At 48.2% G+C, this 27,150-nt stretch overlaps 1 protein-coding gene across 1 annotated transcript in view; it reads left to right on the top strand.

The window, feature by feature from the left end:
• The window catches only part of RHEB (Ras homolog, mTORC1 binding), a 44,050-nt gene extending 18,151 nt beyond the window's left edge, over positions 1 to 25,899 (top strand). The window contains exons 2-8 of the mRNA XM_047094815.1: positions 4,578 to 4,649; positions 11,170 to 11,237; positions 18,040 to 18,122; positions 19,007 to 19,063; positions 19,179 to 19,226; positions 19,852 to 19,933; positions 25,377 to 25,899. Of these exons, the coding sequence (XP_046950771.1) occupies positions 4,578 to 4,649; positions 11,170 to 11,237; positions 18,040 to 18,122; positions 19,007 to 19,063; positions 19,179 to 19,226; positions 19,852 to 19,933; positions 25,377 to 25,469 (503 nt within the window). The 3' untranslated portion in view covers positions 25,470 to 25,899. The remainder of the gene's footprint in view (positions 1 to 4,577; positions 4,650 to 11,169; positions 11,238 to 18,039; positions 18,123 to 19,006; positions 19,064 to 19,178; positions 19,227 to 19,851; positions 19,934 to 25,376) is intronic.
• The last annotated feature ends 1,251 nt before the right edge of the window (positions 25,900 to 27,150 follow it).

The following is a 27,150-nucleotide window of genomic DNA, read 5'->3' as shown; positions in this document are numbered from 1 at the left end:
AGGCGGTTAAGTGGCCCACTTCGGCTTAGGTCGTGATCTCTCGCAGTTTGTGAGTTCGAGCCCCACATCGGGCTCTGTGCTGACCCCTCAGAGCTTGGGGCCTGTTTCAGATTCTGTGTCTTCCTCTCTCTCCCCCCCTCCCTTGCTCTAGCTCTATCTCTCACGTTCTCTCGCACTCTCGCTCTTGCTCTCAAAAATAAACATTAAAAAAATTTTTGTGTTTAAAAAGAATATCATTTGTGGATCAGCAATGCCTTTTGTAGCTGCAAACTGCTCTAGAGGACGAGGAGGTCCCTGAAAGCCAGAAATTGCTGGAAGCGAGGCTAAGGACGTTATGAAAAGTGGGATGTGTTTACTAACATTAATATAAAGGTCTCAACACTGGCTGCCTAATAATACGACTTTTTGTTTTTTTTTTTAATTTTTTTTTAATGTTTATCTTTATTTTTGAGACAGAGAAAGACAGAGCATAAGCGGGGGAGGGGCAGAGAGAGGGAGACACAGAATCCGAAGCAGGCTCCAGGCTCTGAGCCGCCAGCACACCGCCCGATGCGAGGCTCGAACTCATCAACTGTGAGATCACGACCCGAGCTGAAGTCGGACGCCCAACCGACTGAGCCACCCAGGCGCCCCATAATGCAACTTTTTAATGGAAACAGCAGAAAAACCCGCTGTGTCCTGTCAGCAAACGTGGTCTTCCTGTCCCTTCTTCATTTAAATAATTAATCACCTCCCCCTAGGGGAGAGTGCAGAGGAGGAGAGACCCCAGGGGAGGCCAGAGCCCTCCTGCCTCTGCTAATGGATGGTTCCCTTCTCCCAGGACCAAGCAGATGCAGAAAGCCAGTTGGCTCCCTAAAGACCGGGGTTTTAAATTCGGGTGTCCCAGTTACTCGCCAAGACGAGAGTTTGCTGTGTCAACCCGCACTGTGATTTGCGTTGGACTCCACTGTCTGCCTTTCGCCAGAATGATTATCCATGTTTTCAAGTTCAGTGTTAATTTAGCCTTTCGTATCATTCACGCCCTTCATGACATATGTGAGAAACTCCTCTTTGGACGCGCGCCAGGAATTGTATTTTTAAAACGTGGGCCGCTGGTTTATGTAACACTCCGTCGTTGCACTTAATGTCATGCTGTCTTGTTAAATGTGTGTCTTCTTGAATTTCTTAAGTTTCCTGGGATAACTTCCGAGGCTCTGCTCTCTGCCCCTTCACCCCTGCAAGTGAGGCCCTTGAAGCTTGCCTGGCACCACTCTGAGCTGTGTTTCCGTGTTCCCTGCCTCCTCTCGGAGGGGCTCACCATGGGTGTCATGGGCAACCCCTTTCTTCCACTGTTCTTAACCCGGTTCTACTTGGGAAAAGGTGTAAAAATCCTCTGAAGCCCTTGTTAACTCTTGCCCATTTATCTTTAGGAAAAAATTACATTGTGCTTCCTTCCTTCTTTCCATTTACAAGCCAAAACCCTCCCTTAGCCTACCTAGGGGTGTCAGAGTGCCCACCGGAGGGCCCAGAAGTCCCCTTAGAAGCCCTAAAGAAGTTTCTTTCTCTCTTTCCTTTCCAATTAAATGTCTTTTGCTTGAAGCAATAGCATTCCGTATAAATAAGAATTTTCCTACTCCTTTAAATTTTTTCAGTTTGGCTGACTTAGTAGACTTTTTTCTCTTGCTGTTTCCTTACATAAAATAGGTTTGCTGTCTGTTAACTTAAATGCTCTTTATGAACTAGCTTCGACAACATGCTTTCTTTTGAACACAGTCCCTTTGAGACGTTGGGCTCCTGGATGACCCCGTATTCCACATAGCACAGGCAGGCTCGTGGTTGGATACCAAAATAAATACTAGATAACTGTTTCTTAATTCCTGTTGAACTCTTTCCTTGCCTTGGGTATAAAATTGAGATCTTTTATAACATCCAGAATGTGTGAGAGTGCCCTTTGGACACGTAAGTTTTAATCTCATTCGTTCGTTCCAAAACCTGAGCGTCTGCTGTACCCCTCAGTCACCATACTGGTCTCCGGAGGCTAATGAGCGAAGACAGTGTCCGATAACGTCAAGCACTACGGAGAAAAAGCAGGATGGCTGTGATAGAGTGACCCTTAGGGAGTGGGTGCCACCTTAGATGGGGTGGTCTTAGCGGAGGCGTCTCTGAAGAAGGGCCATTGAGCTCCCAAAGTAATGACAAAAGTGAGTCGTGTGCAGAGAATGCTAGAACAGAGGGACAGAGGGGGATGTGCCAAATGGGCCTGGGAGGGTCTGGGGAGGGGCAGCAGAGAGGTTGGGGGGTTGGGGGGGGTAGACGGAGCAGGGCCCGGCCTGGTTGGGATTTGGGAACTTACTCTTTTTTTAATTTTTAACGTTTACTTTATTCTTGACAGAGGGAGAGCTAGGAAGCGAGCAGGGGAGGGGCAGAGAGAGCGATGGGGACAGAAGATCCAAAGCGGGCTCTGTGCTGACAGCAGAGAACCCAGTGCAGGGCTCGAACTCGTGAACTGTGAGCTCATGACCTGAGCCAAAGTCAGCCGCTTAACCGACCTCTGAGCCACCCAGGTGCCCCAGGAAATTTATTCTAATTGAAATGAGGATTTAAAGCAGGGAGGTAACTTTTAATTGTCAAAAGCTCTTGTAGGCTGCTTCTGTAGACAATGATTTCGGGTTTTAATAATTCTAGAAACACTTTGAACTGTGTGTTTAACTGCCCGTGAGGAGTTGGGGCGCCTGGGTGGCTCAGTCGGTTAAGCGGCCGACTTCAGCTCAGGTCATGATCTCGCGGTCCGTGAGTTCGAGCCCCGCGTCGGGCTCTGTGCTGACAGCTCAGAGCCCTGGAGCCTGCTTCGGGTTCTGTGTCTCCCTCTCTCTGACCCTCCCCAGTTCATGCTCTGTCTCTCCCTGTCTCAAAAATAAATAAACGTTAAAAAAAAATTAAAAAAAAAAAAACTGCCCGTGAGGAGTAAAATAGTCCTGCCAACTTGGGGGTTTTCTAGTTGTCTCCCCGCAGCTCCCACTTGTAAACCAGTTTATTAATTCATTAATTTCTAAGTATGGGGGGGGTGCTGCCTGTGTTATGAAAACGTGCCAACCGAAACCCCCCAGAAGCAGAAGGCTCCTGGTGCAAACCTCTCTCCCTGAAGGTCTTTTGAGATAAAAGTCCGGTGAGATGCGGCGAACATGTAGAGCGTGTGTGTAAAGTTAACAGGGAGCGCCTGGCTGGCTCAGTCTGAAGAGCATGCTATTCTTGACCTCGGGGTTGTAGGTTCAAGTCCCACGCTGGGTGTAGAGATTGGTTAAAAAATTAAATCTTACCCAAAAAACACTAGTGCTCTGGGAGACGTACGAGAGAAGAAAGTGTTTGGGGTGAAAGTTGGGGGGTGGGGGGAACCACTTACGTCATTTCCTGGACTGTTCTCACACTATCTTTACAGAGTGCCCTGTTCTGAAGTCCAGCAGGTGAAATTTTAGGCATCAAATAGTTGAGAACTTAAGCCTCCGGCTCTTGATTGGTTAGCACATAAGCTCAATTATGAGAAAGTGATTTTATTATAAAGTCCAGAACATTTCTTCATTATTTTGTGTGGGCCAGACATCACTAGGCTTTTGAGACTGAATGGTTCACGCAGGATTTCTCCCTTCAAGGAGTTTTTTAAAGACTTCTTTTACATGTTCTCACGTTACCCTCTTTAAAAGCTGTACCTGGAGGGGTGCCTGGGTGGCTCAGTCAGTTGAGCGTCCGACTTCGGCTCAGGTCATGATCTCACAGTCTGTGAGTTCAAGCCCCGCGTCAGGCTCTGTGCTGATGGCTCAGAGCCTGGAATGTGCTTCAGATTCTGTGTCTCCCTCTCTCGCTGTCCCTCCCCCGCTCATGCTCGCTCGCGTGCGCTCTCTCTCTCTCTTTCTCTCTCTCTGGCAAGATAAATAAACGTTAAAAAAGTTAGGGGCACCTGGGTGGCTCCATCGGTTAAGTGTCTGACTTCAGCTCGGGTCATGATCTCATGGTCTGTGAGTTCGAGCCCCGCGTCGAGCTCTGTGCTGACAGCTCAGAGCCTGGAGCCTGCTTGGGATTCTGTGTCTCCCTCTCTCTCTGACCCTCCCCCATTCATGCTCTGTCTCTGTCTCAAAAATAAATAAACGTTAAAAAGAAAAAATTAAAAGCTGTACCTGGTAACATTTCTAACAGCCACATAGGAAAGAGCCCAAAGAAACAAATCCTGTCTTAATAATTTCGGTATTAAAATTAATACCCACATTTCAGGGACACCAGAGGAAATTAGCATAGTTTAGACCTTATTGCAGAGTTTACCTTTAACAGAATATGTGAAATGTTTGCTGGTCAGTAATATTTGTTAATGTCACAAAAGTGTTTTAATTCATAATAGCTTAATTGGTTAAATTCCTCTCCTAGAAAGCAGATTCTTGAAATTTTATTTCCTTTTTGAAATTGCCCAAAGGCTTACTTAAAGGAAGGTGTTCTGATCCCAGTACTTTCCATTTCTTCATCTTGTTAGTGGGGTTTTTTTGTAAAGTAGTAGAATTTTTTTTTTTACCTTAATATGCAAATACATACTGAGCTTTTGCTCTCTTTTATAGGGAAATCCTCATTGACGATTCAGTTTGTTGAAGGCCAATTTGTTGACTCCTACGACCCAACCATAGAAAACAGTAAGTATTGTTTTCAAGGGTTTATAAACTGAGAAGCCTGCATTCTACATACAAACAGCCATTGTGTACTTCTGGAGGCTTTGATTGCAGGGGTTATTGGGGTAAACCTATAGATTTCCAACGGGGGTCCAGAAAAGCTTCCAGAAGTTTGACCCGCTTCACACTGAATGGATTTTTTACTCAGTATCCAGATCCCTCCATCGAGAAATTGTTATTCAGTTCCATAGGAATCCAGTCCTACAGTGAACCTCCTGTCCCAGACTCTGCTTCAGGAAAACAAGAAGAGAGAGCACACAATCTCCGCACCCTCCCCCCCCTTCTTCTCAACAGTAGCCCTTTTTAAGGATTCCAAGCTTGAAAAGGAAGGATGAAAACACTCTAGTTCCTTTGTACCTTACTCTTACACGGAATCACCAGCCCTCCCGGCCCCCTCCCCCGCAGCCCCCCAACCCCTTCCAGTCCTGAACACTTGAAAGTCAAGGCTGTGGAGTAGTGAGCGATTCTGGGATGGAGAGAGCAGTTGCAGCACATGAAAACAAAATTGGTTCTAAAGCCTGTTGGCATTTCCGGCCACGCGCAGAGAAAAGCCCCAAAGACCGGGACCAACCACAACCTTCATTTACCTTGTCCGGTTTCAGTCCATGGTTTCAGAATCTTCTTGAAGGATTCTAGGACCATGAGAGAGGTCTTGATTCTAGAGTCATGGAGGAAAATCTAAAGCACTTCATGCAGAGAAGCTGATTTATCGGAAGCTGCTCTTGTTTCGGGCGATCTTAAAACCCTAAGTAGGCCCTAGAACTCGTCTTCTGAGATTCTTGGCACCTGGGCTTCCCCAGGATTTGTCACCAGGAACACACACATTTAAACATGGGATTCATCAAACCCTGATGGGCACATTAGACATGAAGCCGACTTAACGGTCAGGTTTGTGAACTGGATTCATAGATCTCATCTGCCCGGCGCTCGCGAGAGAGATTTCCAAAGAGGCTTACGACAGGGGGGTTGACAGACTATGGCTTGTAGGCCAGAAAGACCCACTGCCTTTTTGTACAGCCCATGAGCAAAGAATGGTTTTTACTTTTTTTTTTTTTTTTTTTGGTTTTTACATTTTTTAATCATTAAAAAAGGTTTAAGAGAAGAAGAATATTTGGGGCATGTGAAAGTTACGTGAAATTCAGGCTTTAGCGTCCATAAAGTTTTATCGGAACCCAGCCATATTCATTCATTTACATAGTGTCTGTGGCTGCTTTTGTTCTACAGTAGCATCTGGTCCTTTACAGGAAGAGTTTGCCCACCTCTGACTTAAAACATGCAGCTGTCCCTCATGTCCCAGTATGCTGGTAGTGGGGAAGGAAACCTGTCGGGGAACTGACCCTGGGAAGACCCGGGTTTGAAAGTAAGCTCGGCCGGTGTCCAGAAAGGAAGAGTCCTGACTACGGACACATCCTGTGCTGATCTGTTTGGCCGTGACTTACAGAACAGTACGCCGGTGTGAGGAGCAGATGAATTTGAATCCTAGGTGGACAGGGCGCCCGGGTGGCTCAGTCGGTGGGGCGTCCGACTTCGGCTCGGGTCATGATCTCGCCGTTCGTGAGTTCGAGCCCCGCATCGGGCTCTGTGCTGACGGCTCGGAGCCTGGAGCCTGCTTCGGATTCTGGGTCTCCCTCTCGCTCTGCCCCTACCCCGCTTGTGCGCTGTCTCTCTCTGGCTCTCAAAAATGAATAAATGTAAAACAAATTTGAATGCTAGGTGGACAAGTTTGGTTATCTCTCCATTGGAATAAGAACACAAGCAAATCGTGCTCTTGGTCTTAACATTTGCTGTTCATAACAACTTAGAGAGTTGTGTGTCCTTAAGATAAGGCTCATTTGGGCATTTTATTCACAGAATAATACAGTACGGTTTTCTTGGTTAGGCCTGCCTATAAAGGTGGTTCTTATTTTTGAGTGTTTATGCGCCATTTATAACTAAGGTGGAAGGAAAGCCATGGTGTTGTGTACAGATATATTTTCTTTATATGTAAGTAAAAGATCCAGTGAACGTCCAGCTTCCTTACTTTGATATCATCTCAGAAATTGAATGACCCAACCTGAAGTCTGTCAACATCTTTAATCGTATTTTTAATGTTTCCTACTATTTAGTGTTCAATAAAAAAGACTTTTATTTTTTCATCTCAAAAATGAATTCGGAATATTTATTAAAGTCTTTAGGCAGGAGCGAAAGTGAGTGTCAGGGTATATGAATCACTTAAAAGTTCATGAGTTGTATGCACACCCTGCTTCTGACCAACCCAGGAAGAAACCCTTTCTCCACTGTTTCCTGTGCTGTTTGGTCAGAAACATCGTTCAGTAGGGGCTCCTGGGTGGCTCAGTTGGTTGAGCGTCCCAACTTCGCCTCAGGTCATGATCTAATGGTTTGTGGGTTCGAGCCCCGAGTCGGGCTCTGTGCTCACAGCTCAGAGCCTAGAACCTACTTCAGATTCCCTCTCTCTCTCTCTCTCTCTCTCTCTCATTGCCCCTCCCCTGCTCCCACTCCGTCTCTCTCTCTCTCTCTTTCTCAAAAATAAATAAACGTTAACAATAAAATAAAATTAACATTGCTCAGTGATGACAGGGAATTAGAAATGGAACAGGTTATCATAAACCTGTTGCCAACGAATGGATGGTTTTAAGGTTTGAAAAAAAAAAAAAAACAGTACTCTGTAAATATGGAAAGAATCCGGTAATTATTTTGCACTTAACTTCAGAACATAGAACAGGTGGTTCATAGCAAACATTCAGTGGTGACGCATCTCTGAGACATTACCACAAAAGCCAAACTTCTGAGACTGTGTCATCTTCTTTTAAAATGGAATATAGGAGGGGGCGCCTGGGTGGCTCAGTCGGGTAGGTGTCCCGACTTCGGCCCAGGTCATGATTTCAAGCCCCGCGTCGGGCTCTGTGCTGACGGCTCCGAGCCTGGAGCCTGCTTCCGGTTCTGTGTCTCCCTCTCTCTCTGCCCCTCCCCAGCTTATGCTCTTTCTCTCTCAAAAATAAACATTAAAAAAAATTTTTTTTTAATAAAAGAAAATGGAATGTAGGAGAATAACATTAATAAAACCCTGTATTTTTCTAGCTTGGGGATGTTTTTATGCCAAAAATACTACCTACACAAAAGTGTAGATTGTCTACCGTGTTGTTAATCTAACAACTCAATACAAACTAAATTGCTCTGGTGAAATTTAACCAGTAGGGGTAGTTGGTCAATTAGAGGAGGAAAAATAGTAGTGATTTACAACTTCTGCCGTTTCCAGGTAGTACTGTTGATGCGTTAATAAAGCTGAGAAAACGGGACCGTTCTAATTAGGAGTTTTGCAGCATTATCAAGCATTGCATGGTGGGTAGCCTTCTCAGTAGGATACGAATTAGGGGATTGTGATACACTTCAGGAACACAGATCTTATTTGGCGCATTCCGAATCTTAGAAATCTGTCCCTCATTAGTAGGCTCTACGAATACGTCACTGTTAGTCTGCTTAGGGCGGTTTCAGGATTTTCGTTGGGGGAAGTGGGTTAATTTCTCTAGTGATTGAAAAAGGGAGGGGGACGGAGAGAGGGCTCGAGGAAAGCGATACCAGGAGAAAGCCAGCTTTCCACCGCTATGCAGGATCGGACATGGAGTGCGTAGAAGAATTGGTTCCTAGTTTATGGAGCTGACAGATCTCTTATTACACTTCCTTTTTTTCTATAGTAATAAGAAGAGGCAGTTTTCCATGACAGATGGAAAGGCCTCGATTTCATTTTACTGCTGCGTGTAGGAGGATTTACATCCTTTTTATGTGCAAGGATATACTAACACATTGATCAATAGCTTCATTTCCTTTATCTTCTGTACAATTACGTGTCGTCCCGTTTGACTCTTCCCTCGTGGCCAGTATTTCTCCCGTCTCCTTGGCTGAATCTCGATCTCCCTGACCTGGCGGTATCGGGGGGCCCTGGGCTCCAAAGTCCGGCTAGGGCTTTCGCGGTACTTGATCGCCAGCGATCTTCCCTTCTTCCCAGAAGTTTGCTTGTTTCCCAAAACCCCCAGTCGCACCCTCTCCCCCAGACTCTGGGCTTTTCTGTTCAGCTGCCCTCGCTTCCCCTTGGGTGTAGTCGTCTTCATTTGCTTCCTCCCCCATCTGCAGCGCTCCTTCCCCGGGCTTTCCCGAATTGGCAAATGGCAATTCATGCATCTCGTGGCTCAAGCCAAAAACTCTGGAGTCCTCCCACCTCTCCATTTTCTCACACCCTGCCTCCAGCCAGAAATCCTTTTGGCTCAGGGAGCTTGGTTGGCTCAGTCGGTTGAGCACCCGACTTCGGCTCAGGTCATGATGTCTTGGTTCCTGAGTTTGAACCACACATCGGGCTCTGTGCCGACAGCTCGGAGCCTGGAGCCTGCTTCGGATTCTGTGTCTCTCTCTCTGCCTCTCCCCGCTTGTGCTCGCGCACTCTTGCGCGCTCTCTCTCTCTCTCTCAAAAGTAAACATTTAAAAAAAATTTTTTTTTCATCCTTTTGGCTCTCCCTTTGAATTCCACCATGGCTCTCTGGTCCCAGACCACCATCGTTGTCTTCAGATCCCGAGTCTGCATAAGCACTATATTATGGACCCCCACCAATGTCCTTGGTCCATTCTTGTCCATTTCTCTTATTCACAGCATAGCCAGAGCGATCTCTTTAAAATATAAATCAGACCAAGTTACTCCCCTGCCTCAGAACCCTTGGTTTCCCAGCACATTTAGAATGAAACTCTGAAGTCCTTACCATCTCCTAAAAGGTCCTCTGCCTCCTCCCCAACCTGGTTACCTCCCCAGCACTCTCTCCGCTTCTGCGCTGATCTTGCTTCTTCTCGCCGGACTTTGGCACTTGCTCTTTGACCTCCAGATGCTCTTCTCCCAAAGACGTGCCTGACGGTGTCTCCCTTCCTTCCCCCGGGGCTGTAAGCACGCTGAGGTCAGCTGCAGTATTTTGAGCTCCCGGAACAGTGCTCCTGGCGATCATAGGTACTCAAGAAAGAGCTCTTGCGTGAATGAGTGATGTTTTCTTTAGTAGTGTTGTCATAATAATTATGTCATACTTCATAACCACAGTTACTTAAATCTAATTGAAGGTTACTTGTTTTACTGCTCATCACGGTTCCTTACATAAATTTCATCGTCTTGAATGCACTTTTTGATCTTCCCCGACTAAGGTGTCAGTGGCAGGTTTTCACACAGGAGCATCATGACTGCCCCCTGGCTGGTAGTGATCAAAAGCACAGTCAAGGCCAGGTGCACCCCACGTTCAGAGAAGTTCCAGTGTGGAAGAAAAATGCAATAAAATTGATGAAACACATTATGTTGTGTACTTCCTATCTTGAAATCATTTGGATTCGGTTTTCATCTGGTGAAATTCTTCTCTAAAGTGGTAGTCTCCATTAAGGCACGCAGATGAAGGGGGAAAAAATGTGGCAACTGGTGTGGATGGCCTGGTCTGTGGTCTTTCCTCCCGATTCTGGCACCCCTGCTGGCCGTAGGGGAGTGCTCCCGTGGAACTCCTCCTCCAGGGAAGATCTCTTCTCTGTCCCCTTGGTCACTTCCAAGTTTCCTCATAATTTTCATATGTCTGCTGTGCGTTCCCTTTTGGCTGTGGGATAAAGTGGGCAACAGCGGGTCCTCTCCCAGCTGTGCAAGGGACCGATTCTGTGGCCCGGTTCTGGTCCAGTCGAGTGGCCAGCCAGGAGATCCAACGACGCGTCTTAAGTGAAGATGGCCGGGACCATGGACGCAAAAGAAATAAGTTCCGTTCTGCTGTCCCCTGACTCCAGATGGTTACTCTTCAATATTCTCTTACTATTAATAGTTCTTTTCCTCTTTTGTCTACATTTGTTTGAAGTCTGTCTCCTCAGGATTCTGAATGGACTTTTCCGGAAGTTATGAGTCTGGTTCCCCCCCCCCCCTTGGTAGGGAAGAGAGATTGTCACAAATTGCTCAGATGCTTAAGCTAAGTGGGAATGATGGCTTTCATGCAGAACACCTGTTCCGTTGCCGTTTTATGTCGATGAAATTGATAATTTTTTTTATGTACTGGACGTTCTTAACACTTCAGTTAATATTAGCTGTTTGTGCTCTGACACCAGACTTCTAAATTAATGAAAGGTTTTGTGCTTTGGGTCCATTCTAGACCTCACACTTTATGTAATGTATTTCTCTTTTTCACAGAAGAAGGTGTAAGCCCCGGAGCACTCACATGACTTTTACAGCATATGAATTGTTGCCTAATTTCAGTTTCATGGAACGAGGTTCAAGGTGTACCGAGGCTGGATTTTCATCCATCAGCCAGTATCTGTTACTTAAATAATGGAAGACGGAAGAATCTGTAAACTCAGATCTGTTCCATTTTGTTTTGTGGGATCTTTTTATGAAACGATTAGGGACTCTTCTTAATCGGTGGTCAGTGTTCAAGCTTTAACTGATCTAAAGTCAATTCTTTTTACTAATATTTAATTCCCTTTTTCCCTGTAGCTTTCACAAAATTGATCACAGTAAATGGACAAGAATATCATCTTCAGCTTGTTGACACAGCTGGACAAGTAAGTCTGGTGTCTCAGAGTCCCCTTCCGCTGTCCTCTGTCTAGCGGTCCTGGCCCTGCCGTTGATACTTAAACGCAACAGTGATGCCAGGAAAACCCCTCCTGATTTATGTGTGCCTGAATATTAACAGGCTGTCTTCTAAGACATTTGTGGCAGTTTTTCCGAATCATTAACTTGTTGTTCTACTCTAGAATTGTGTTAAATGCACTCATAGCATCAGGAAGGTTTGTATATATCATAGGATAGCGTATTTCTGTTTTTTAAACTTGCATTTTATGTCAGAATCCTATAGTGCTTTTCCTCCCTTTCTACATTAAGGAGAAAAAAAGTAGGGGCGCCCGGGTGGCTCAGTTGGTTGAGTGTCCGATTTTGGCTCAGGTCATGATCTCGCGGTCTGTGGGTTCGAGCCCCGCATTGGGCTCTGTGCTGACAGCTCGGAGCCTGGAGCCTGCTTCGGATTCTGTGTCTCCCTCTCTCTCTGCCCCTCCCCTGCTCGCACTCTCACTCTCTCAAAAATAAATAAAAACATACAACAATTTTTTTAGAAAAACAAAAGTTAAGTCTTTTCCTGGGGAAAGGGATGAGAAAGGTATAGGGCAGAAATGAGGTGACTTCTAGATGGATGACATGATCACGAGCTTAAGGAGTGTTGATTTGATTTGCTAGGCAGTAAGTAATTGCCAAAGATTAAACAACCAAAAAAAAGAAGGTCTTCACGGGTTAATGTAGCAGGGATTTGGCGGAGGATGGCCAGGGGAACTGACTAGAAGCAGCGGGTGAAAGAAGTTCAGAGAACTTGAAGAGTACAAAGAAACTCCTAACCCTGGCGGCTGAACTTCACCCATTCCCGTGGCACCTGGTCCAGCTTTTACGAGAAGCCGTTCTGTTGGGCCAGATCTATTACACTTGCTGGAGTGGGAGCTTCAAGAGGCTGGGATGTCGTCCGAGTCCTGCCTTGTTTCTTACAATCGACAGAGGATCAGACTAGCAGGAGAGTGCGTGTAGCGTAGCCTGATCTGCCATGTTAAATGGAGGCTTTTTTTTCTGGAACCTGGGAAGAGTGAGATAGAATGATGTGACCCGTCATGTGAGTTTGGAATGAACCCCCCTCCCCACCCTTAAGTTCTGAAGTGAACACAGAAGCATAGTGTAGCCCCCTAGTGAAGCAATAGCTATATTGATTGGTTTGAGCACCAAAGGAACCCTGGAGTTTCAATTCTGGAAGCTTCAAGGAAAATAAATCAAATGTGCACGTCCCAGGGGTATGCCACGTGACTCCCTCAATCACCCCGCAGGCCACTGGGTAATGGGTATAATGGGCTTCCGTCCTCAGATCTCATGATGGCTGTCTTAGAGCAGAGCCATCCTGGACTCTGCAGGGTACCTGTCCAGTGACCGAAGGGGAGTTTGGTGCGTAAAGCAGAAGAGGAACAGAGTCTCCATAGGGGAGTCGTGACCTAGAGGACAGAGCTTATCTTAGAAGTCACTGTAGAAGAGCCTCTTGGGTCCGACGTTGCGCTCGATTCTTAGAGTTTGTGTCTTTCGTGGTTAAGGTGACTGGTACAATTTATTGCCTAAAACAACTAAGAGTGAAGGGAGCCCTGGTAACAATTATGCTAGAACAGCAGGTGTTAACGGATAGGGTCCTGGGCGAAGAAATAACAGGCACTTCGTTCATAGTGGGCCTCTGACTTTACCAAGATCCTGCTTTGCTGTTTATGTCTTCGTTTAGAATTTTTGTTAAAGCTTCTGGAAAATGGGGGTGAGGATGTAAATCAGTATATCGCTTTCGTGTAATGTTACTATAGAAATTCATTTTATAACAGGCCAGAAGGAGAAACCAGTGTTTCATAGTTTGGAACGTGGTGTCTGCAGTCGTGCTGCCTGGATTTGAATCCTGAACCCTGGCTTTTTTTTTTTTTTTTTTTTTGGTTAGCCTGGTGACCTTGAGAAAGTTAATGAACCTTTCTTGGTCTCAGATTCTTCATCTGTAAACAGATGATTCTGTAGTGCCCGCCTTCACAGGATTGTTGCGTGGTTTAGAGGAGATTGATGAGCTTCCAGAAGTTTGGGTCCTGACTTGTAGATCTTTGATGCTCTTAAGACCAGAGCGATGCCCAGCATGGCAACTCTGTTGATGTTAACATGACCCTGAATGGGAGGAGTGTGGGTGTCGCTTATCCTTGGAATAGCGCTGTCCTTGAAAACATCTCTCTAGAGAAAATTTCTTTATGCTGACTCCTTATCAGAATAGAAGATGTGTCCCTCTGGGATTCTGCTTGGCACTGAGCGTCACATGCCCGTAACTGTTTTAATGATAGAGTAGTAAAGAATCACCCCAAAAGGATCAGAGATCTTGGGGAGCGGGTGGATGGTGGGAGGGGCGGCGAGAGCAAGGTCCGCGACCAGCTCTGCCTGTCGCGCTCCTTTGGGCCTGTTACTGCCAGATCAGAATAGTTAGAGAATTTTTGCACAGAACGGATCCAAATTCACCTGCCTCGAATAACTCGTGCTCGTTGCAGCTAGTAGTTCTTCAAGGCTACGTTCAGTTGGGAGACTCTGAAATAAAAGGTTGTGTTCGTATTTACGATTCGTGATGCTAACGACACGCACATTTGCTTTGCTGCGGTTCTGTAACCGCGAACACCTTGTTCTGTGGCAGCTGGACAACACGACACGTTTACAGCTGTTCTTAAATTGGATTCCTAGGGGCTGGGGCTGGGGCTGGAGCGAAGAGTGCCCATGGCAGGGGAAGGTGATGCGAGGGCAGATTCTTCAAACAGAATCTATAGCGTGTTTGCGGTTGACACGTTTTAAGAGGAACAGTGTCGCAGCAAGTACTATCTACTTGGTAGTTTATGTTGTAGCAGGTTTTGTTGCCAGCAGGGGGAGGGAATGAACATGGTTCAATACAAGTGGATGGTTTTTAGTTTGCATGAAATACTTTGTTCGGGCCTAATTGAAGGAGACTCAATGAGAGGTAAATCGGTGGCGGTCATATTTTTTTTTTTTTTAATTTTAATTTTTTAGCATTTATTCATTTTTGAGAGACAGAGCATGCGTGGGGGAGGGGCACAGAGAGAGAGGGAGACTCAGAATCGGAAGCAGGCTCCAGGCTCTGAGTTGTCCGCACAGAGCCCAGTGCGGGTCTTGAACCCACAGACCGCGAGATCGTGACCTGAGCTGAAGTCGGACGCTTAACTGACCGAGCCACCCAGGCGCCCCAGTGACAGTCATATTTATAGTGTCAAATCCCCCTTTTTAAAAAAACAAGTATTACGTACTTAAGTCCGGTTTTTAAAAAACAGTAATAAATGCCCGTGTTACAGAACTGGAATAACCCCAAAAGGTAAATAGTAACACTTGGGTCTTTGGGGCTCTGGCTGCATTAGCTCCAGCCCTCCACGAACAGCCCCGTGACCAGTTTCTAGTAGATGCTTTGCAGATACTCTGTACTGGAACATACAATTGTAGTTTTATTTTTTCTCTTTTACACAGAGAGTAGCCTATCCCTGCATCTCTGTCTTGGAGGTGATTCCACGTGGGTCCCTGTGGCCCTTTTTTCCCTCCACTTGCTGCGTAGCGTGTTGTTGTTTGGACGCAGCGTACTTTGTTGACCAACAAGTGGGTCATTTCCAGTCTTGGTGCCACCAGCAGCGCTGCGATCCGTATCTTGTGCCCTTTTAGACTGTGTGTGTGTGTGAGGACATGTCGTGGCTGTGGGGTCGCTGGGCCGTAGGGTGGCCGCTTACCTTCTCACCAGCAAGGAGCGAGTGCCAGTTCCCCGACACATCCATCAGCGCAATGCATTTTCACGTCTTTGGTTACTCGCCAGTCCGCTAGGTGAAAAATAGTGCCCCAGTATCATTTTAGTGAGTATTTTTCTTACGAAGGAGTGTGATCACGTTCTCCTGTTTGAGGGCAAGTGTGTTTCCTTTTCTGGGAATTATCCTGTCCGTGTACTTTGCCCTTTTTCTATTGGGCGGATGGTCTTTGCTGATGGGTTTGAGAGACCCCTTAATAACGTGAAGCAAATGCGCATGGTGGGTGATCTGAGCCGCAAGGTTTTGTTTTCAGTTTATGATTTCTGTTGGAAAGGTTCTTAGCCGTGAAGAACTTGCTCGTTCTCACATAGTTGAATTTATCATTCTCTTTTCAACTGATTTTATTCTTAAAGAATTCTCTCGTCTACCCTGCACGCAGTTTCCATTTTTAATCTTGCAGTCTTTAATTCCTCTGGAATGTGTTTTTGCCCAAGGGTGAGTTAGAGATGCGACTCAGCCGTTTACCTCCAGAAGCTTCTGATCTTGTTCCCTGCACAGTTTTGTTGAAGGTTACTTTTTCCCTCACTGAGCTGAAGGGCCGGTATGAGCACATCTCTAATCCCCCTGACTGTCTGGGTCTTTGTAGATTTCTGTCTGCTTCACTCCTGAACTAGTGCTGTACTTATTTTAAGTTTAAAATAAGTAGCTTTGTGCTTTTCACCCACCTGCTTCTACAATTGCTATTTCTCGGAAAAGACACTTTTTATCAGGCTCATGTTACATTCATGTGTTAATTCAGGGTCAGCCAGTGGAGACCGTGGAGACCTGCGTGTGAACGCCGAGGACCTCGGTGCACTGTTGCAGTTTTTGAAGTGTTTTATCTCTTGGGAGGATTTTCAGATCTTTTTCAGTTGGAACGTACAGTTTCGTTCTCTTAAGTTTATTCCTAGAAATTTTGTCCTTTTTGGTTTCTGTTACAGCCAGAGGTCCTTTCCTTCCAATATACTTTTTGATGAGTTGTTCCTTGCACCATGCCTCTGAAATGTGAATACTCTTTTCTTATTTTAAGCTTTTTTTTTTTTAATGTTTATTTTTGAGAGAGGCAGAGAGAGACCGAGTGTGAGCGGGGGAGGGGCAGAGAGGGAGATATTGAACACAAAGCAGGCTCAGGTTCTGAGCCATCAGCACAGAGCCCAATGCGGGGCTGGAACTCACAAACCTCGAGATCATAGCCTGAGCCAAAGTCGGACGCTTAACCGACTGAACCACCCAGGCACCCCATGTGATTATGATTACTCTTTTATTTCCACATCTTCTCTTCAGGGAAAAGGTGATTTGAACTTTGGATCTACTGTAGCTCAACTGGTGACTAAAATCATTTGGAATGTTGTTTTTAATCTGGGTGAAAAGATCTATCATTCCATTGACAAAAATGTTCTCAAAATTTAACACTAAAATAAACTTGACTGGTGCGTCTGGGTGGTTCAGTCTGTTAAACGCCCGACCCTTGATCTTGGCTCAAGGCGTGATCTCCCAGTTTGTGGGTTCAAGCCCTACGTCGGGCTCTGTGGTGACAGCTTGGAGCCTGGAGACTGCTTCAGGTTCTGTGCCTGTCACTCTTTCTCTCTGTTCCTCTCCCATTCATGCTCTGTCTGTCTCTCTCTGTCTCTCAAAAATAAATAAATGTTAAAAAAAAAACTGGGGGGGGGGGCACCTGGGTGGCACAGTCGGTTAAGCGTCTGACTTCGACTGAGGTCATGACCTCACAGTTTGAGTTCGAGCCCCTCGTCGGGCTCTGTGCTGACAGCTCGGAGCCTGGAGCCCCCTTGGGATTCTGTGTCTCCCTCTCACGCTGCCCCTCCCCCGCTCGTGCTCTCTCAAAAATAAATGTTAAAAAAACTTTTTTTCTAAAATGAACTTGACTTAGTGAAACTAATCTGAAAGTAATAATGAAACAAACGTTTTATTTTGTATATGTAGTGAGTGCTGTGATGTAGAAATGGTATCTTCTAATTAAAGATTACTATTTATGATACCAAGAACTGATAGTAAAACTTACTCTTTGTTGTTTTTTTTAAAGACACTTTACTGTGGCGAATAGTAATAATTGCGGGCCATCGTGAACATTAGTTACAATCATCCTGTGGACCTGCAAAGTTAACAGAGACAGTTCTTTGATAAAATGGTGGTTTGACACGATGTTCTATATAACAGCGCTTGCTCGGGATATGCAGCGCGTTGACAGTTACATTTCACCAGAGAACAAAATGTTTTGTACCAGACAGTGGCGTGCACTAAGGAAAACTGCACTGACATTAGACCTTTAGAATGCTTTTATATTTGAGTCTCCTAAAGCGGCTTTATGAAAGTAGCTGCTGATACATTGTCACATAACGTGTACCTTTGTTGTTCATTCCTAAACCTGCTCAGTAAGTAACTCCTGTGATCCTTGGAAGTCTGGGTACCCCACGTGTAGCATTTGGATTCTCTTCCTCTCTTCTTACCCTCTCAAGTGCTGGTAGCAGCCCATTAACGGCCCATAGACTGGCATTCGGGCCCTTGTGATTCAAGTGCAGGGAACAGGTTTAGTGATGACCTAACACTTTTAATTATGAAAACACAAATTTGTGGAATAAACCAGAAGCACTCGTGAGTTTCCCATGAGATCTAAGATTCTGGACTTTTTGTCCATAAAAGAAACGTTAGTGCCTTTCACTGCACGTAAGATTGCGGGACCTGTTGCCCTGACATTTCCTTCATCCTCCCTACCGGGACTTAGAGAAGTGATTAGCCTTCTCCCCAGAAGCCTTAGAATGGCCAGGATCGTTTCTGAATATTAGCTTAAAACAATTAGCCCCAAACCAGTCTTAAATAAGTCTTCAGTGTGTGGGGCTATGTGTCTAGAATAATGTTTTAATCTACTTCTTTGTTGACTTTGATTTCTTTGACCAGGTAATATGGGAAAAACTTTGGGTAAAGATTGCTTGTTATGCTATATGAAGACTTTACTCAGATGGAATTATTTTCTCTCCCACAGGATGAATACTCCATCTTTCCTCAGACATACTCCATAGATATTAATGGTTATATTCTTGTGTATTCTGTTACATCAATCAAAAGGTACGATTCCCCCCCTGCTGCTTGCTTCGAGTTTATTTGCTCTGCATAGATAGCGTTCAGCCGTCTAAAGGATTATGATGGAACTGGTTGTAGTAACGATCAGCCTTACCAGGCTTAATGCGTCTCAGTGATTGGCTTGTGGAGCAAACAGGTTGTTAAGGGGGAAAAGTATCCCGATGAACGTTCTCTTGCACTGCTAGAATGAAAACTGTATTCCTCACCTCCAGCTGCCTAGGTGATCTGAGCTTTTCTGCTAATGGGAATGACAACCACATAAATCGGTTTACTGTCTGTGCATTTCCACCACGTTAACGTGGAACGCGGGCTGACCGCGAAGGCCCTCTAGCTACAGAACATCCTACAGATGTTTATTCAGAGATTAAAATACGCATTTATGTGATTTATCAGCCAACTGGTAGAGTTTTCCATCTAATAATCTCACGTACGTCATCTTGAATATTCTCAGTAAGGGTTACTCAGTGTCACACGCTCACGTGAAAGAACGTTTATAGGAAAAAACTATGAGATTCCTTGTGTTCACTTTATTTTATATTACAGTGGTGAGTCAGTGACATTCCATGTTTTTCCCACGAGAAACATTATATAAGAAACATGGAGGGGCGCCTGGGTGGCTCAGTCGGTTAAGCGTCCGACTTTGGCTCAGGTCATGATCTCGCGGTCTGTGGGTTCGAGCCCCGCATTGGGCTCTGTGCTGACAGCTCGGAGCCTGGAGCCTGCTTCGGATTCTGTGTCTCCCTCTTGCTCTGCCCCTCCCCTGCTGGTGCTCTGACTCTTTCTGTCTCTCAGAAATAAACAAACATTTAAAAAACCATGTAAAAACACCAACTAAGATGGAGGTCTGGTTTCATGCTTTTGTTTTACAGTTTTGAAGTGATTAAAGTTATTCACGGCAAATTGTTGGACATGGTGGGGAAAGTGCAGTAAGTAGTAACAGTTTCGTTCTCTTTTGTCAGATGCCCTCATGACAGTAGTGTCTTATGAACAGGCAGGTCTGGCCCTGGTTTACTGTGGCTTTTTTTTTCCTTCCCTTCCTAGAATACCTATTATGCTGGTCGGGAATAAGAAAGATCTACACATGGAAAGGTGCGTACCTTCCGGATGGCGAACTGCTTTCTAAAATGAAGCCTACGCTCATCTCACCACGGAAGTGCCTTTTGCAATTCTTGTTCCCACGTCGAGAAGATTCTCAGCTGTAGCATCTTCTGTGTTCAGAAACGTGGCAGCGATTGTAGCTAAGCAGAAGCAAAGCCACAGCGTAAATCTCCCCCCTCCCGCCTTGACGCAGGTGGCATGAGATCGGTGGTCAGGGACAAGGGCCCCACTCCTGCGGGGCCTCGTCTGGAGAGGGGATTGGCTGGCCAGAGGCCTGCACCCCGTGCCTTTGGGAATCGCCCCGTCCTCGGGTGCTCGCAGCCTCGCCCCTGTCAGACCGTCAGTGTTACAGGAACGTGCAGTCGTGTCCTCTGAACTTGGAGGGCTCGCAGGAGCACGGGTAACCCAGCAAGGCCGTGTCTGTCCCGTTCCCCGGCCCAGGCGTAATTAAAATGCTGCTGTATGTTACACGCTGGGTAGGAATATTGGGCAGAGAGCGGTCTTCCGCTTTACACGGGAAACGATCGCTAAAAGTAGAGCCTGGTTCATAAATAATTATGGATGTTTTATAAAGAAAGAGCCAAGTACCTTAATTAGAATCTTCTTTTTCCTTCAGGGTGATCAGTTATGAAGAAGGGAAAGCATTAGCAGAGTCTTGGAACGCAGCTTTTTTGGAATCTTCTGCTAAAGAAAATCAGGTACGTGTTTCATAGACGGCCTCCAACGCTGCAGCCGTCGGCCCCGGGCTGAGTCCCCGCGGTCGGCCTGTGGCCCCGCCAGCTGTGCCACTCCTGCTTCCCCTGTGTCCTTCCTTCCACCCTCTCCAGCGTCCGTCTTCGGGTGGCGGGCAGTATTCCGCTTATGACGGGACCTAGAATATTTGTAGGATAAACAGGAGTTGATAGCACTGATTTGTAGACGTTTATGATTATTTTTGTTCTGTATTCGGGGCTGGTCCAGAAATAAGTCCAGACGTAGAAAAGAAGCAGTGATGGTCTTACGTCATTCTGGCAATAAAAATTTTGTGCCCGCACCTACGTCCTTTTTCTGTCGGATGAAATGGGGCTAGACGCATATGTATTGTTTCTAACGTAGAAATTGCAGAGAACCATTTTCAAGGCATCTGTTCCCAATATCAGCCCTGCAGATGTTCTTTTTTTTTTTTGTAAGTTTATTGATTTTGAGAGAGAGCGCGTGCGAGCAGGGAAGGGGCGGGGGGGAGAGAGGGCGGGGGGAGAATCCCAAGCAAGCTCCACACTGGCAGTGCAGAGCCCAGTGCGGGGCTTGAACTCATGAACCGCGAGGTCATGACTAGAGCCGAAATCAAGAGTTGGATGCCTGACCAGCTGAGCCACCCAGGCGCCCCCCCCCCCTTTTTTTTTTAACGTTTATTTATTGCGCTCGCCCCTTGAACACAGTGGGCACTTTGAGAATGGCACCCTTCACTCGTGTTCCCCTCTGACCTGTCTTTTCTCTCGTTAACCGCTTACATTCGGACGACGTTCTATAGCTTTTGCCGTTTTCCAGTTCTGAAAGTATTTTCAACATTTCCTCTATTTCTGTGAGGAAACAGCAGGTCGGGAAGGGTGGCGGCAGACGGTGGGCCTGGCGCCCGTTCTCCCACCCCTGCCGCTTTTCCCCGGCTCAAGGTTCTGTTCCCTTCTCCCCCTTAGTTCATTCCGGAATCCAAGGCCGTGTCATTTACCACTGTGCTCTCCCTAATGCCCGGCACAGCGGATGCCTTCGGCGTGCCTGTATGGTAGGGGCTCGGTCAGCCAGGTGCCCCGGGCTCGTCAGATCCCTTGGTCCCTGGGTTCGGATGATGGGGGATATTAAATCTGTGTAATTGGTTCCCAAGTGCCAGCTAACAAGGGATTTATGGGACTCTGCCCAGCTCCTGATTGCACATAGAACTCCTACCAGGGGTTGAGATCGTAAGAGATGCCTTCATTTTCTAATGGAACTAAATCAAACATTTATTAGGTGTCTGGCCTATCCTTAAGATCATTTAGTTGCACTATCTCATTCTGGAAGGGAGTTTAAGGTCCAAAGATGTAAATGAGTTTTCTTAGATCACTCTTAGGTCTATTTATATATGATGTAAGAGCTCAGAGAGTTTAAACCTACCCCACGTTTGGTCCTCTCTGTCTATACCATGCTTTCCGGTGGACAGGAGGAGAAGGACTCTGGCGTGAGCAAAGCATAATAGAGATGACAGTGTTCTTGGTGGGGCGGGGGCGCTGCGCTTTGCCGGTTCCGTCGGTTAAGCGTCGGACTTCAGCTCAGGCCATGGTCTCAGTTTGTGAGTTCAAGCCCTGTGTCGGGCCCTGTGCTGACAGCTCAGAGCCCGCTTTGGACCCTCTGTCCCTCTCTCTCACTGCCCCTCCCTTCTCATGTGCGCAGTATCTCTCTCTCTCTCTCTCTCTCTCTCAAATAAACATTAAGAGAAAGTTAAAGCATTCTTGGGGAGGAATAGCCACTGTGGATTACAGAGTCTGTCAGTCTCGATTGGAATGTAAAAGACATCTTTGGTCCATTGGAGAGATTTTATTACGTTCTGGATATATTAGGGAAATACTTTCATTTCCTTGGATGCAATGGCAGTACTGCCATGATGAAGAGAATGTCCACATTCTTAGGAAATGCAAACCAAAGTATTTAGGGCCCAAGTTTCCTAACGTCTGCAGCTTACTTTCAAATGGGGCAGTTGGGTGACAGAGAGAGCGAGCAAGGACGTTAACGTTTGTTGACTCTAGATGGGGGGCTGGCTGATGGTTACACAAATAGTGTGGTGTTTTTGTTTGTATTCGAAAGTTGCTGATGGGCGCCTGGGTGACTCAGTCCTTTAAGCGTCCGACTTCAGCTCAGGTCATGATCTCACAGCTCGTGGGTTCGCGCGTCGGGATCCAGGCTGACGGCTCAGAGCCCGGAGCCTGCTGCGGATTCTGTGTCTCCCTCTCTCTCTGCCCCTCCCCTGCTCACGCTCTCTCTCAAAAATAAACGTCAAAAAAAAAAACAGAAAGAAAGAAGTTGCCGAGAGAGTAGCTGGCAAAAGTTCTCACAAGAACAACGGTTGTAACCTTGCGGCGGTGGCCGTCGACTTACTGGGGTGATCGTTTCTCAGTGCCCACGACTGTCAGATCGTTAGTTGTGCTCCTTAAACTAACACCGCGTCACGTGTCGGTTACACCTCATGTAAAAAACGTTCGTCAAGCTGGGGAGGGCAGCCGAATGGCCCCAGCCACCTTGGTTCTGTTCGCTGACTTCACTCTTCCTCTCGGGTGAAAATCGGAGGGTCCTCGAGCACTTGTCCCATCGGACACGGTAATTAAACTGGCATCGGCAGCAGTGTCGTTCAGCTGTTTGCGTAACCCCCGCGCGGAGCGTGCGCCGCGTTCCGCGTGTGGCCTTCCTGCCGGCCCCCTCGAGCACGTCCGTCCCGAGCGGGCCCCGCGCTCCAGTGTGACGAAGAGGCAGTGCCTAGGAAGGGCCGCTGCCTCGGGGTCACGTCTCCTCTTGGGAACGACGTCGAGTGGTTTGCTTGAGGTGCGTTCTTCGGCCCTTTGGTGCCGGGGTGCAGGCCTCCTCTCTGGTTTACGCCGTACGTCCCTGGAGCTTAAGGATCGTAATGTGATCCTGGACGGGTGTGCTCTTCCGTCTTTGTGTTTCCTGTAGAGGGTAGCCTGGTGCTTTTTGAACACCAGAGAAAGGAGGAATTGTGCCGAAGGCTTAAAAAGAAAAGATTCCCACCACTGTCCTTCTCTGCGGCTTTGATACATTTAGCGAAGTTGTCGGATAGTAGCCAAACACGTAAAAGAAGGCAAGGGTCCTGCATGGCAGCCTCAGACGTCTTAAGCCAGAGAAGATCAGCGATCGAGTGATCCGCTCACTGTGGTCTGTTCCGTGCTGGCCCTGCCGTCCGATCAGCAGGTGCCTTCTCCGACAGGAAGCGAGTCCTTTAAGGCCAGAAGATCTTTGTACCCAAATCGGGTAAATACAACAGTGACCCGCGGTCCTGGGGAAACCCGTGTCCTGGTCAGTTATCGTAAAGGCCTGTCTAGATGTGTCCGCTCCCTGTCACGTCTCTCGTACTCCTGCCCACAGCGTCTTGCAGTGTGCTGAAGAGATGAGGAGAGCCGAAGCCTGGTGAGTCTCTCGCCGCCCAAAGGGACTCGAATCCCTTACATTAGAGGTGTGAGTGATTCTAACCCAGATTCCTGCCGGGATGCTCACTGCTATTCAAGTAGAACAGGGGAGAGAAGTCGTGTAGTAAAGACACACGCACACACGCGTGCATACCAGTTAGTCGTGTGATCACAGATCAGCCTGTGTGAACCGCTCAGAGGTTTTATTGATTTTCAAATCAATTCAGTCAAGTCAATTTTATTGATTTTCAGATTTTCAAGCATAGCTTCTTTGTAACTTGCCTCACATACCTCGTAAGCAGAGTTCGGTGGGTTTTGTTAACAAAGCCTCGATGGTAAGAGCGATGGGAGTCCGTGAGAACGCTACCCTCTCTTGCTCAACTGGGGGGTGAGTAGGCGGTCCTGGCGTGTTTGTTGTGGCGACCCACGGCTCTACTTCAGCGATGTGATGAAAGAGAGCACGCTTGGACAGAGTCAGATCACACAGATAAGCAAGAATTCTGAGGTTTATCTAGAACGCCAGATTCCAGGCACACCGAATCGGGGAGAATCTGGCACGGGTTTTTCCAGGCCTTTTTCTGTGCATTTTTGTAGGGTGAAATAAACGACGTGTTTGTACAGTCCTGGGAAAGGAGGAAAGCTTGCTGCAGCCAGCGACCTTGTTTAGAGAAGAGGGTGGGGGCGGGGCAGCTCTCGCCCAGTTAGGGCCACCTCGTCCGCGGCAGCAGGGAAGGAGCGAGAGCAGGTGCGCCCAGGCTCGAGGGGCAGTCAGCTTGGCGGACGGGGATGCAGAGTTCTCTCCTGGACGCTGCGCGTTTTCCCGGCGAACTGTAAGACACAGCAGCCGAGCGTGAGAACGGGGAGAGGCGCTAGAAATTCCAGGAGAAGGGCAAGGCACGAACCTCCATCGGCGTGGCGGAGGGGGCGCGCCGAGGGCCCCCTTTGGAGTCGGGGTCCCAGGGAGACAGTGACCGGGTGGGTGCTGGCTGTGGCTGCGGGCAGAGAAGGTGAAGCCGGTGGCGGTGGTGCTGGGAACAGAGTGAGGGGGACGAGTGGGTAAGGGACAGGGACGTGTCCTCGGATCGAGGAAGCTGGTCCCTGTGGGGCCGAGAATTGTGGAGTTGGGGATATTGAAGAAAAGTGAGAGGGAGAGAGAGAGAAGGAAGGTGGGCACGGTGGGTTCTTGGCCCTGGGTGTTGGAGGGGTGACCGTTGGTATCGACAAGGTCTAGGCGCTGCCCCTCGAGGCCTTTGAGAACAGGGGCATCTTGTGATCATCGGGGGCTGGTGTCCCGTCTGAGAGGGGATTCCCGGCTCCAGATAACAGTGACTCCTTGTGAAGGGCCCTTGCGCTGCCCACCAGGCTGAGAGGCTACCACTGAGAAAGACCGGTCCCCCGGTCACGGGAGGCGAGGAGGTCCCGGGGGCGGACATCGGTGTTGGACACAGTGACACTGCCCCAGAAGGAAGGGGGGAGGTGACTCAGGGTTTGCACGTGGCTCGAAGGTGGCTTATATGATTGCACGGCTGCCTACGAGTTGAAGCTGAGCATTTTAAGGAAGTGGGAGGCAGAGGTCTGGAGGGTTCGCGAGGAGCGGGAAAAGCCCCGCCCTGGTTTAGGGCCCGTGGGAGCCGGGCCGCGAAGGGTACACGCGCTGCAGGGGAGAGGGGTGTTCTGATGGGAACAGGAGCCGACGGGTGAGGGGTCCTCATACCGGACCCAGAAACTCCAGGGGCGCCGTGGGGTCGGGGGAGACCCAGGGGCAGCCTGCGGTGACCGTTGATGACGGGAACAGAAGCGGGATGAGAGGTTAGTTCTCCGGTCAGGTGGTGTCGGGGGCTGGGCGGTTCTGGGGTCTCTCCGCAGCTGCACCCCCACCTGCAGGGGTGGGGGACGGCGGGCGGCAGCGGGCCTTCTTCAGTCCTGCCTGCGGTGAGGGCAGGCACCAGGGCTCCACGTGAAACCTAACGCTGTCTGGCTGTGTCTTTGATTTCAGACCGCTGTTGACGTTTTTAGAAGGATAATTTTGGAGGCAGAAAAAATCGATGGGGCCGCGTCACAAGGAAAGTCTTCCTGCTCGGTGATGTGATCCCGCCGCGGAGCCCGAGGACCCCGGGGGCCGGTCCTGCGTGCAGAAGCAGACTGCCCGTTATCCTTCGAGAGAAACTCCGCTGCTTTTTCCTTCTGTTAACCTGAAAGATTTCGTTTGGGTCAGAGCTTTTTCTGGCCCCACCCACCCCCCTTTCAGATTATGTTAAACTCCGACTCTGTCCAAATGAGTTCACTTCCATTTTCAAATTTTAAGCAATCATATTTTCAATTTATATATTGTATTTCTTAATAATATTATGACCAAGAATTTTATCGGCATTAATTTTTCAGTGTAGTTTGTTGTTTAAAATAATGTAATCATCAAAATGATACATATTGTTACACTACTATTAACTAGGCTTCGATATATCAGTGTTTATTTCATTGTGTTAAATGTATACTTGTAAATAAAATAGCTGCAAACCTTAGTCCCTCGTGCTACTTAGCGTGGCTTCTAAAGGAGAGTCCCTGGCCTCCTGGGGGTTTGTCTCCCAACCTTGGCCTTGGGGAAGGCTCAGGTTGGAGTGCAGGAAGTGGTGGAGGGGGTGGCCGCAGGCAGAGGTGAGTGGAGCCTGGGGGCCCGTGACCCAGGGGTTGGGGGTGGGGGGGGACTGGTGGCTGGTGGGGCCCACCCGGCGGGCAGCTGGCAAGAGCTGGGGTGGCACTCCACCGACGACGTCCGAGGGAGTTAGTCCCCAGGAGTGACCGCCCTCCCCTCCCTCCTCAGAGCGCCCCCCTTGAGCGGGGTGCACGCGGGGGTGCGCCTGGCCCAGCCTTCCCCGCACTTCCCTCGCGCTTGCCCGTGGGCTGCTTGAGGGAAAGGAGGAGTTGGGACCACTTCCTCTTTCTCCTTATGCCAAGCTGGGTGTCCCCCGCAGACAGGATCCGATTCAGACCCCACCACACCGAGTCGTTGAGGGGGTCGGAGAATACGGCCGGTTGAGTGTCGCGTGAGAGACTTCGAGAACCGCCTTCAGCTCCCCCGGGAGCCGCAAGGAGGAGGAAGGAGCGTTCGGTGTGCACAGCGGCCGCCCCGTCGACTGTAGGTCCAGCCGGGGTTGAGTGGCGCGATTCCTCAAATGTTGAAACACAGCAGTGGGGTTTTTTTGACAACACGGTATCGTCGCTTGTTACTAACAGGGTTGATCCTTAGGCCTCAGGTTCTACATGGACATTCGGTGTGGGGGACAGCGCGAGATCTGGACGCAGTGCGTCCCAAGCTTTCTGTGTACGACGGGAACCTCGAGCAGCACGTTCGTGCCGGACGCAGGTTCAGCTGTCACAGGGGGCCTGGAGGTGGCGTGGTGCTCCTCTCTGTGGCCCGGTTCGCCTGGTCGCTAGGTGTTTACCGTTCTTGATTTTTCCGACGTTTTGTTTAAATGTCAGCTCGCGTACAGTGAGGCGGTTCTGAGTGTCGCGAACACCGCGGGGAAATCTGCACCCTTGTAGAGCTCGCATCTGACCTCGCACAGGGCCAGCCGGTCCCGCCCCCCAGGGCGCTGAGCCTGTCCGCAGACGGCCGATTGCCTTACTGGTTGGACAGAGGACAGAGAGAGTCTCGCGTGTCCCTCATGTGTCCCCGAGGCGGGGCGTCGGCTCCACCAGCTGGTTACCCGCAGGTGACGGCAGGGGTGGTTGGTTGCTGTTACCTGTTTGCGCGGATGTTCGGGTTGGCTCCA

Source organism: Lynx rufus, unplaced genomic scaffold (genome assembly GCF_022079265.1).
Source record: "Lynx rufus isolate CCGP_SWC_20201006 ecotype Redwood Valley unplaced genomic scaffold, mLynRuf1.p SCAF_4, whole genome shotgun sequence".
Classification (NCBI taxonomy): domain Eukaryota; kingdom Metazoa; phylum Chordata; class Mammalia; order Carnivora; family Felidae; genus Lynx; species Lynx rufus.
The sequence above is the reverse complement of the archived record's forward strand: the minus strand, read 5'-3'. Positions and strand labels throughout refer to the sequence as shown.